Here is a 12,771-nt window from a genome sequence, read left to right as displayed (position 1 = left end):
CGTGTGCTTGCTTGGTGACAGCACAACAGAAACGTGTCAAACCACAACATCATGAAGAGTGATAACGGGTCCCTGACGCACACAAACCCACAGCAACACCTGAGGTTTTCCAGGGGACAGAGACAATGACATTTCAAAAGAGTTTTAACATTCATTTCAGGGCTGGTGTTTTCTGCATGTAAACAGAGAACTGCAACCCGGGAGGGCAAAAAACCGAGGCAGCTGAATATGTACAACCATATGCTGCTAAATAAACAGCCAAATAAACAGCCAAAGTGGGCAATACAGGAAAAAGATACCATATCAACATCACTTGTTCTTACCTAAGTTTGTCAGCTATACAAAAAGGCATCTTTGACCTCAGTAGAGAAATCAAAATAGTGTTTTGAAATCAGAACAACTTATAATTAGGAATGCAAGTTAAAGAAAACTCAGCCAGTCTTTGAAAAACATTTTATTTGAGGCATAATTTACCATAAAGAAATAGGAATTTTGTCAGTGTTGTTTTTGAAGTTTTACAGAAAAAAGCAATAAGAATCTTTATCTTTATCTATTCTTTAATTGTGTCTTTTTAAATGTAATCAAAATGCATGCTTCCTTTGAAGCAATGATTGCTTAAATGTTAGGGTTAGTCTTCAGAAAACCAGAACAATAAGAAAAAAAAAGACATTGAAGGTGCAAAAGCCTTGTAGGATTTAAAACCCAGTTTCTTCCTGTAAAACTGATCATGAAAAAGATAATGGAACTGGTAAGGACTGGTAAGGGAGGAAATTTCTAACATTGGAATGGGAAGCAAGGGGACTTGGCCAAATGAATGAAAAATAAGTGGAATATTTCTAAAGGGTTTTCAGAATCAGACGCTAAAGTCATTATCAACTCACCCACTGCTGTTTAGCCCACTTTAACAGGATTCTCAGTGTCAGGTCCCGCGTTTATCTCCGGATGTTACCGTTGTTGTGTCACGTAAGCTTGTCAGTGGCTTAGCATGTCGCTTTAAATACAGACCAACCACCGACTGTACTTGTTTTGACTCGTGTATCTCCCACACGTCTGAAGCCACATGTAACATGATGCATTCTTCTGTCAGCGTCTCTCGTTCTTCCGTGCGTTTGCCCGTGTTGACCAAGGTACCTGTCACTGTAAAGGCTGCTTTTCCATTACAGTGGTGTTAAAACCTTCTTCACACTCACAGCTTGAGAGAGTGTTGCTTGCACATCTTGCACAGTCTGTGCCCCGCTTCCATGATGTATCACGGCAGAGCCAAGAAGAATTACACCGTAGCAGGTTGACGTCAGCCATTTGAAGGAGAAAAAAAATGGTAGACTGTACAGGTGCAGCTGTAAGTGGAGGTTAACGAGTGTCAAAACAGATACAGGTCAGTAGATGAGGGGGCGGCTTTTTTTTTTTTAAGTATTTTGTTTCAGTCAGACACTGCAAGTGTTAGGTTGCTACGCATGTTGGTGTTGGCAAAAACAAATAGTACATTAGTCTCGTAAAAAAAAAGCTTTTGTGAAGCATCAAGTCGTGTCACGTCCTCAAACTATACATGTTGCTTGTTTTGTTAAGTATTTGGACGAAGGGTGTCAAATGTTCAGTGTGCTGTTGAGTCCTAATGGTTATTCTGCATGGCATCCATCATTACTTGTTTTTAAATTAGTATTTCTTAACAATTGTTGTCTGACCGTCTGGGAATAAAAGTTTTATATTATCAAAACAGCCTTTGAGAACCCCCAAGTGGTCAAATTCTTAGCAGAAGTATTCAGGATCCGGTTTTGCTACTCTGAACTTAACTTAAACAGATACTTTTTATCTATTAAATCTACACTGTCCACGAGACTCCAACAGAACTGCTGTAATGCATGTTCTCAACTTGCAGGTGGCCATAACGTTGACAATAATATATATTGTCAACATTATAATTCAAAAGACCTGAGTTTGTTCAAAGCAGTGCAAAGCTAAGAAATCTCCCAAACAAAATTGTATTACTTGTTTTCCTTTAGATTGTTTACATTTTCTTGCAGGTCATTAAACTTTTCAGCTTATATTTGACATTTAATAAAAATAATCAGAACAAAGCCATGCAGATGTTTAAAAAATCTGTGTCACTGTTGTTTTGGTTTCTCTAAATGCCTCAGTGCATCATTGTTTTAAATAATCTTGCAATATCAATCCACACATATACACTACAATAAGGTTTTTCCATATAAATACCAGCTTTGGTCACTATAAACCCAAATTGCATGTGAACAACAGCTGCAAACAGCATCCAAGGTAAAGTGGACAGGTCCTCAAAAGATGAGCCCTACTCTCTTGGATGTCGGCATGCTGAGGATGGGGAATCTGTTTGCAGTGCAGACAGAGCTTGTGCATAGCGTAGCATGGGATTTAAGGTCAACACACACTCCGCAAGCATATATAATTCTGTACTTTTCCTTAAAATGGCAAGAACTAAAATGACCAGGACATTTTACGCTTCAACAGAGCTGAAGTGCAGAACTCTCAGAAAGTCCTCAGTAGGTACTTCCTCTCGCAGAATTTGTGTGTAATATTGGTTGAACACCACACAGGTAAACAGAAAAGAAAGTTCTGCCCATAATATTTGTAAAGAACAGGACAGTTTTTTCCCCCTTGCAGTCCTGGGAGATACAACAAATGTCTCTGTTCTTGCAAAATATGTAAACACCTAGAGTGATGTTATTGTCTGGGACAACATGTGAGTAGTGACACTTTTTTTGTCATTGTATTTGTAAGTGAATTGTACACAATTCTGTGTTAATAGTGTTGGGAAGTCAGGGTGCTTTAATATTGTGGCTGCTCAGAGGTAATCTGATCAAAGTGATTGATGGGGGCAAAGCAGGGAATAAAGATATGTTGCTGATGCATTGTTGTCCTTGTATTTCGTCGCATTACAAACAGGAATACAGGAACGCTGTAAAGTCATCCCTGTCTTTAGTTACTCATTACATTTTAAAAACTGATTCAGTGCCTTGGAGCCTGACAGTAAAGGCGGCTACTGTATAATACTATGGGACTATTAGCCCTCTACAGGATGATAAATTATCTCAGCATAATGAATGTGACAGTCCTGCTTATAAGCTTCTCAATTTATTTACATTCACATTAGCTCTTCTGACTCCCAGACCTTTTGTTCTCAAAAGATTCATCTATATGATAATGCGTACGGTAATTACTGTGACAATTTCCTTTATGGCCTTCTGTACTCCAGTCCTGCTACTGTTTCCTTGATGTGTTTTTCTTTGTGCCTCTGTGTCCCTGTTTTGCAGAGATCTGTCTGCTCACCAAGGGCAGACGGACGGCAAGCGTGCGCGCCGACACCTACTGTCGACTCTTCTCCCTCTCTGTTGACCATTTCAACGAGGTGCTAGAAGAGTACCCCATGATGCGACGTGCTTTTGAAACTGTAGCCATTGACCGGTTGGACCGCATCGGTAAGACCGTCCTTTTTCTTCTGGCGCCTAACTGGTTGAATCTATTGCCCGTCATCATGCCTTGTTGTCTTGTCTAAATCAGACTCTGATTGCCCTTATTTCCCCATAAAAGCATTGTGTGTGCCATCTTGTGCCGCATGACCCGTATGCTACCTTTTCTTTTATGTGTGTCTCCTTTTTCGTAAATAACATTCAAGTTGTAACCAGTATTAATCCTTCTAATGAGCAAAAGTAGCATTTTGTGGTTGGATTAATTGGAAGGCGGTGCATGTCGCTGTTCGGGAGGGAGTCTGGTCGCCCCCTTCTTTGGTTTGGTGTTGACTCCCCCCCCACCCCACTGGAAGTCACCGAGTAGATGGAAGCTAACCTCACGTGCATGTGTGTCTGGCTCTCTGTACACTCATCCAAACTCCTGGGTATGAGCAGCACCCCACCCAATTACAGATTTATAACAAAATTAAGATCAGGGCCAAGAGAAATGTTACCATCTGGTGCAGCTCAGTTGGATGTCCAACAGGCTCCTGATCAATTTAACATGAAGATTAAAGTGCCTTGCAAAAATATTGATAGCTGTTGAATTTTATTACATTTTGTGACATTGCAACCACAAACTTCAAAGTGTTTTGTTGTGGTTTTCTGCGATAGATCAGCAGAGAGGAGCATACCCAAATAACCCTTTGTTTAACTTCACCATTTTATCTGAGTCCAGCTTGGATAAAGTGCATGTTCCCTGGTCTCTAACAAACATTTTAGGCCTTCACAGTTGCATTTACACTGACATTTCACACAGTTGAAAGCTATTTACTATATACAGGTAAGATCAAAATTAATGACACTAGCAAAGTTTGGTTTAATATGGTCTTTTAGTTTTACCAATATGTTCATTTTGGCTAGACAAAATATTTATGTTTTAAAGTGTCTCAGGCAGAGTCCTGACTATAATCTGATAGAGAATCTGTGAAGGGAGCTAAAGATTAGGGTAATGACCAGAAGACCTTCCAACCTCTAAGATTTAAAGCTAAGTACTAAAGATAAATTGTTAAAATACCTGTAGAAACATGCAAAAAGTAGGTCAGAAATTACAAGTGCAGTCTGATTTGGTACTGTACTACAGTCAGAATGCTGTAGCACCAATTAACATATTTAGGCAAGGCAAGGCAAGTTTATTTGTATAACACATTTCAATACAAGGACAATGCAGAGTGCTTTACATGATTAAAATGTCTGTCCTAATTCCTATCAAAAGTGAAATAGTTTAAACCTAAATCTGACAAAAGGTATAAATTAGTTTGCCCTTAACAGTAAGTTCAGAGGGAAATTAAAAATACAAATGCATGCACCAGTTTTAGATTTTTATTAGCAAAAGATGTGAACCATGTCTCCTTATTCTTCCACTTCACAATTACTTTGCTGGCTTGTTTTGGTCTATCACATCACATTCCAACCCAATGAAGAGTCACAATGAAGTTTGTGGTTTAATCTTCAAAATGTGGCATTGTATAAGGGGTATGAATATTGTTGCAAGGCCTTCCACTACATAATTAACAAATAATCATTTTTTTTCCTTCTAACTGATAAAACAATATAAGATTAATTCTCCAATGGCAGATTAAATTGAGGATACGTAATCGAAATTTCTAACCACACAGACCTTTCGCAGTTACAAAAGGGCACATGTAAGTAAAAACTGGTTAATAACTGATTATTGTATATAAATGTAGCTTGCTTGAATCCTGATAAACCCGCTCCATCTGAGTCATAAATGTTCGAATCTTCGTTCAGCTACTTCTCAGCCAAGGCACATTTGATACGCAAACCTGACGACACTAAGTGTTTACTGAGCATTACTCCGAACAGTCAATGTCACAGAAAGTGTCATGCTTCTTGTAAGATCTGGTAGGGATCAGGGACTAACTAATGTGATTACTGCCGATTTGGGAGATCTTGTTAGTTACTCCCAGGAGGCTTCAAATATCACAATATATTTTAGATAATATCATGTAAAACAAATGAATCCTACCATATTGACAGATGTACTTTTATTTCTCATGTAATATGAACTGAATATTGAGTGGCTCTTGAAGTTCACATGTAACGTTAGTACTGTTTCAAAAATCTTACAATATAAACAGCTTCACTCCGCTTAATTCATGAAGTGGTGCTTCTCAGTGACTCTTTATGAAACGTAAACTTCACCTTCTAAATGTTAAAATTTTCACTAATCCACTCTATGTTCAGAGAAGGGCTTCAAACGCTTGCTGATATGTTTCTGCAATATATTGATGAAACATTTTCATATGACATTAATATGTGCTTACATTTATATTAAGACTTTGTGCAAATGTTGTTCCAGTATAGCAGTTTGGCTTGAGACCCGAATCCAATTTGTCACTTTGGGCTGTTTTTCATTGTCATGGCTGTGTTCAGTGGATCAGTTTGCCACAGATAAATATTTCCAAGCTTTCAAATTGCTTTGTAGCACTAGGTTGAGTCAAGTCCAAAAACCCTCATTTATCAAGACAGAACAATTAATTAGCAATCCACTACTGATATCTATCAAAGTTTGGAAATTTGCCTTGGAGTTGTGTTTTTATATAACCTTATCTGAAGTGTGAGACGTGGTGCTGCTGACTGTCTGATGCATGGATCAATCATCAGTCAGCAGTTATAGCCGAGTAGACCCAATATATCTTCAAAATAGTAGGAAAAAAAACCTGCAGAGCTCTTCGAGTGCTTGGTGTCAAAATAAACTCAGATTTGTGTTTATGGAAATGGGGAAAGTGAAACGAGCATGGAGGAATCTGTAACATCAAGAACATCTGTGACTGTGATTTTCAGTCACACTTCTGCTCTAAATCATTCATACTCGTTGGCAGATTTAGGTTTGAAGTAATGTTAAAAAATGTCTCAACATTTCCTCTGACTGGACATAACAGTAAGGTTTTGGAGCGGCCCAGACAGAGTCGTGACATAAATCTAATGGTGAATATGGTGGTGGAAGCTAAATATTAGCATGCTGACAAGGAGGCCATCCAACGCCCCAGTAAAACTGTCAAAACAGCCTTCTTTTACTTTTACTGTAATGTCAACAAAGAAAGTCCAAGGATTCTTTTACAAAGTTTCATTATTTGAGAGATACCTGGCTCATATTCTATTAAAAGAAAACAAAGAAAAAAAAATACTTTTTTCCTGGTTGAATGGATATAAGTTTCTATCCAAAACAATTGATATCCTGGTAAGACCCTACTAGAATATGAATAGCACTGAATATACCACCACCAAAAAGTTATCTTAAAGTCAGAAATTTGCAAACTAAACATTGGTGTATCATGTTCATGTGAACAGTTAGGATAATTGACATTTATATAACATTCTTTATCGTTGTTTATTGATTGACTGTTCCTAATCCTTCAATCAGCTCAGAGTGTCACTTTCTCGATTTAAATCAGACTACAGGCCTTCGTATAATTATTATATAGTGTTCTTCTGTTGAGAGGAAATTATTTGCATACTTTTGTAAGCTGTTTGCTTAGATGTCATTCATCCTTGGAGGGAGATTTACAGGTCACAGGCGTATTTCTTAATCCAATTAAATACTATCAAATTAGATAGAAATGAAATTGTAATTCAGTTCATTCCAGTACTGAAACATCCAGTCATAGATACAGTCATATTAAATCTGGATTCTAAACGTGCGCGACAACACATTTGGTAAAAAGTTATAAAACAAAGTCCACGTCATTGGCTTTGCAGCAATCTCTTTCCTCAGCAAGCATGTGGCGACAGTGGAGAGGAACAGGGAGAGGCCTCCTGCAGGACCAGGTTTAGTACGAGCCACCCTCGGTCAGGGCATAGGCAGGCCAGGAGGCACACACAGAAAAATAAAGAACTACAGGCACATGTTTTTATTGTTTATTATAAAGGATACAAAGACTTAAAGCAGCAAAAGCTCCCTCAGTTGCTTTATCCAAATACAACTAAACACAAATGCACTGAGCCAGGAGTACTTACCAGAAGGACAAAGGGATCACGCAAAGCTAATGATAGGAGCAGCTCGATTCATGGCTCTTTCCAGGAAAAAAAACGAGAGCTAAACACAGAAGGCTTTTTTATATAAATTAGAGCCCGATTATACGTGCAAGGATTTATATGTAGGATGAAGAATCTTAAGTTCTCAAACAAAAAGATCTTTTTTCTGACCTCTGATTTTATTTTGGCACCCTAGCAGGCTCTGTGAAAACATTTTATTTATTTTTTTTTACAGAGCGTAATCAGCGAAATTAGAAATAAATGTTCATTTCAGCAATCAACAATCTACAAAGTATCATTTGAAATTAACTAGAACAGAAAATTATTTTAAAAAAAAACATTACAAACAGAAAACAGCTCACCCTTCTATACTTTCAGTATAAAGTTTTTGGGATTATCCTTTAGTGTCACAAATTAACATAACTCTAAGGAGACAGAGTAGCTTATTTTAGAGAATGTCCTTCAGCGAAGTGCAGAGTTTTCTTCCAATGTGCCCTTAAATGTCAGCTGGTTAACCTATATTTGCCCTTTGTATAAGAACTGCCAGATGAGTTAGCTTCTCACTATATTACTAGATATTGGACAGTGAAAGCTGTGCGCACTGACACAGTTCAGAGTGCTGCAGAGCAGATTCGTCCTTTCAGACTAAACATGAAAGGGGTTTTGTCTCATACGATGGAAGATATTTTGTCATGATCAGTGCTGGTTGTATCGTTTCTACATATTGACTGCATTTGGTTACCTGCTTGTCTTGCTCTTTAAAAAAAAAAAAAAAGAAAAGAAAAAAAAAAGTAACTATGCTTTGAGAACAATATTATGTTGCACATTTGACGTTATCCTTTATCTATCTAAAAACTGTTTGACCAGGAGTCCATCTTGAGACGAGCTCATCTCGTTTTCAAGAATGCCCTGGCCGACGAGTAGGCACCAGGTAAACTTCTTATTCTGATTCCAGTATTTGGACAGGGCCAGATTTAACACATTCAGCCTTGCTAAATAAATCCAGTCTGACAATTTTCATCACGACAGCTTGACTTGTTGCTGGAGGTTACATTACTTGTTTAATTTTCTGCATCCTTAACACATCAGCCAAGTTACCCACACTAGAGCTTCCTACATTCTGATGGACACATTAAAATGTCAGCAACTGAGACAATCAAAGAAACAAAGGAATCTCATCCAGTTCTACATGCCATTTTTATATGTAATCTAATCCTCACTGAAAAGTCACATAGTTTATGATTAGCTGTGATTGTTGAACCTATCTATTTTCTTATGAATCCTTTCCTGAAAGTGTATTCAGAAAAACCATACCTTTCAAATTAGTAAGAATTTTACTAATGCAGCACCACATACAGTTCACTACACATCCAAGGTCCCATTTCATTATTTATTCATGTTTTCACCCTACAAAAAGTTTGTTTCTGATTGTCTGACTTGAAATGTCTGTTCTGTCTTGTGGAAAAAAAATGAATAAATAAATTAAAAAAAACGATGAAGCTCTAAAGTAGGTGTGGGTCATGCATGTCCTTGTGGGCCCTGTGTTTCTCTGCTTGAACACCCCTGCTGTCAATGAAGGGGTCATTAGCAGGCTCCTGCAGCACTTACTTAAATTCAGAGTGAAGGTGCTGGACACAGGCTCTCAGGCACTAGATGTCCCACATCTCCTAAGAAGAACGTCAGGCATATCATAGATCTTAAACCTAATTTTTTTAGCAAAAATAAACCTTAGAACGATGCTGGGAAACAGGCGAGGAGCAGTAAAACTGCACATCAAAAAGCTATCGAAGCAAATGAGGAACATTTAAAATACAATATGAGAGATGTAACCCCTATATTCATTTTAACAGTCAAAGCAACATGAATTACCAAAGGTTAACGCCACTGTGTCCATTAAAAGTTTTCAGCAGTTTTTTTCCCCCCTCCTGAAACCTGTAATTATAAATCAGCATTAATGAGACCTTCACAGATGTGCAAGTTCTACTTGTCATGTGGATGGCTGCGCCTCCGTACCATCGCAGATGTCGTCTTTTTAACTGTGCAGCGATTACAGCAGGCTGGTCCCTCCTCTTTAGCCCGGAGGATTCATTCCCAGTTTCCAGAAGGGATGTCTTGAATCACATCCCAAACTTTTCCACTTTGTCCCAGTCCGTCTTAAATCAGGTGCAGCCCAGCGAAAATGGTATGAATGCAAATTCTCGATACTTAATTTTTGTGTTTTCTGCTTTTATGGCAGCCCCACCATTTGTTGGTGGATGCAGCAACCAAAAACTGTGATTACTGATGTTTTCAGACTACAGTGAAATTTTCACTACACAGTTATTTGCAGTATATTTTGTATTTGTATGTCTTTACGATACAGTTTTCTTTTTGTTTTTTAGCTTTTATTTATGTGTAGTTGGCCCCCGTTGGAATGGAGCATTAATGTTGATTATTTGAAGATTAAACAGTAGGACATATTGTTCTTAAATCTTCCCCATCATTACTTGGAGTTTACCTTTTAACACAAATCAAACAATTTCGTGACCAATTTCCAAAGTTTGGTTTTTTGCAAAGTTTTTCGCATTTTGGTACTGACTACAGTCAGTACCAAATAGTCTTACAACATTTTTGTGATTAATTATTGAAATTTGGAGAAGAGATCCTATTCCACCATGTGTTTCATGGAGAGAACAGAGAAATCATCTTTATATTCAAGACAAAGACATGATTTAAGGTTATTGTTTTAGACTCTTCAGCATCTTGCATTAGTGATATGGATGATTAGCAATGTTAGCATTAGGATCTACAATCAGCGGTCATGATTTGTGTTGTACCCATGGACTGCAGACTTCTACCCTAACGGCAAATTTGTAATTTTGCTGTAATATGTTCAGTATTCCTAGTATTGCCGAGTCAGTAAAACGTCCCTAACGCAGGAATTAATTGATCTATACCTGTACACAGCTTTTCGTGCCCCAAAACCTCAGTGAAACTTCCACACTGAAGATTGTTATGCCTAGAGCTGCTTGTTAGTGCTTAGGCAATGGTGCATTCAAAGATCAGAAAATTATCAAACATTTGAGTTTCCAACCAATCGGTCACCAGTCAGGCTAAGAATTGTAAGCGTCTGCTCATTTGCTTTATATTTATTTTTACATTGTATTGCCAGGTTTTTATATATCTTTGATGTGTTAATATTAAACTTAAAAGTGTTATAGATCCTTCATAACTTTGTTTTAAAATGGTCAAAAGCAGCATTTACAATTTTCATTTTCTTTTCAATGCATCTTTTGTTTTTCTTTTACATTATTGGATGTTGCGGTAGTAGTAGATCTAGGAATGTTTCCTAATATGAAGAAGAGGCTTGTTTGGAAAACAAAAATCTATGAATGCCCTTATGGTTTTTATCCTAAAAAGGATTAGTTTTAGAGTTTAAATTAATTGATAGCAAAATTGTAGTAGGCATATGTACAATGTAACAACAGGTTTTGAACAGCAACATGCAGTTTATAACAAGTATTTTTGTCTTTTAATTTGGCCAGAAGATTTAGTTTTTAGTAAATATTGCATTAGGTGTATTAGGACAATGGTTTCAAACATTAACGTTTGCAACCCTACCTCCTTATCTCCTGTTAGGGTTGTTTCTTTTGTGAATAATACTAAATTAACATATCAGAAGAAGAAGGGGGTTTTCTTTAAATTCTGCTTTTGCTTAGATATTCATAGCCACATGAATGGAGCCCACACACAGCACCACATAGGTTTTTGAGATGAATAGCTGTGTGTCTATAGCCCTGCTGGAACATGGGAACATACCAGCTTAAAGGAGCTGGTTAAATTAAATTAAATTAATCATTTACGCAAAAAAATACATACAAAATTGATAGACTGTATATGTGTATCATGTACTAACTGTAGCTCTACCTTGAGGTGACCAATAAAGAAGACAAGATATCCAGCAAAGATAGGTATATATAGCAAGGTTTTTTTTTTTAAGTTTACTGACATTAAATGTCAGTTGGTTTCTCTTTTTTTCCAGAGTTAAAATTGATCCCTGTTCGAATCTGTAACCAGCAGACATAAGTTATTAAAACAGCTCACTTTAAAATAATAAATGTATTTTCATTCCATCCTACAGAGTTTGACCCTTTCGTCTTTAAAATTGCCATGTAAGACAGCTTGTAAGTTGACAGTAGTGTTGCAGTCGGCCTGTTGTGTTTGTTTTAGCTCTGTACTGCCCGACCCTGTAGTGTCTCTTTCAATCCAAGCCATCCGCCTCAAACTGAGCAGCGGATTCTGAAAAAACAAAACAGTCCAAAAGCGGCATCCGTCCATTTTTTTAGCAGCTACAGCTGCAAAGTCCTATCTTATAGCTGAATGCGGAGCTTACCGGCAGCCTTGGGTGCAGCAAATGCTGCTAAACGGTAAACTGTGTGGAGAAATTGTTCACCCTCAAGGACAGGATTTAATGATTGATAGACTGAAGTGAAAGCCTTCGCCTGACTGAAAGTCCACTCTGTCTTTCTTACTGACAATGCTTCATGGCTTGTCAATGCAGAAGGACAGCAATAATTACAGGAAACGCGTTCTTTAAAGACAGTCAGACGTAGTCACTTGAAGCAGGCAGGCTAATCTTTATTCTGAAATCTGGTAACTATGACATACATTTGACGTCTTTAGGGGCTCTTACTATTTTTTTTGCCACAGTTTTACTTTAAAAGTAACATGAATTTGGTATTAAGTCATTAGTCCCATATATTTTTGATGGTCTTGGAAACGATTTTTATTTGGGCACAAAATGTTCTTTATAGAACACACAACATTTTCCAGAAATAGCAAGGCAAGGCAAATTTATTTGTAGTGCACATTTCAGTACAAAGACAATGCAAAGTGCTTTACATGATTAAAACATAGGAAAATAAAACAGAATAAAAGAAAGTTGAAATAAAATGTAGGAACAAAATAAAACATGGGAAAATAGAAACTAAAAGTTGATATTAAAAACAGTTGGACTACAAAGTAATGATGTGTCAGTCAGGTCATGCTTTTAGGCCCATACTTTTCATCATGAAATCAAACTTTCCACCCTGGGGAAAAGATTGGTACTTTTACGCTATTTTCAGTAACATCAAGATGCCTCTGCCACAGTTGAACGACATGTTCTCTTGGCTTTTCCATTATGGAAAATGGCTTACCAGGCGTTAGCAGGTCTTAGCTTTGATAAAACTTTAAAAGTACACTTTTGAAATGCGACGGTTACATTTATTACTATTGACTGAAATGCTTTTTTTGGTACTATTCCTTGGATTTT

General features: G+C 37.3%; 1 protein-coding gene across 2 annotated transcripts in view; it reads left to right on the top strand.

Annotated features, from left to right (window-relative positions):
• Window positions 1–12,771, top strand: part of LOC105930685 (potassium/sodium hyperpolarization-activated cyclic nucleotide-gated channel 1) — a 126,823-nt gene that overhangs the window by 108,996 nt on the left and 5,056 nt on the right. The window contains exons 7-8 of one of the 2 annotated variants that reach the window (XM_036140291.1): window positions 3,285–3,449; window positions 8,346–8,409. In XM_036140291.1, the coding sequence (XP_035996184.1) occupies window positions 3,285–3,449; window positions 8,346–8,409 (229 nt within the window). The remainder of the gene's footprint in view (window positions 1–3,284; window positions 3,450–8,345; window positions 8,410–12,771) is intronic. The other variant, XM_036140290.1, reaches the window with a different exon arrangement.

The sequence above is a fragment of the Fundulus heteroclitus genome, chromosome 8 (assembly GCF_011125445.2).
Source record: "Fundulus heteroclitus isolate FHET01 chromosome 8, MU-UCD_Fhet_4.1, whole genome shotgun sequence".
Taxonomy (NCBI): domain Eukaryota; kingdom Metazoa; phylum Chordata; class Actinopteri; order Cyprinodontiformes; family Fundulidae; genus Fundulus; species Fundulus heteroclitus.
The sequence above is the reverse complement of the archived record's forward strand: the minus strand, read 5'-3'. Positions and strand labels throughout refer to the sequence as shown.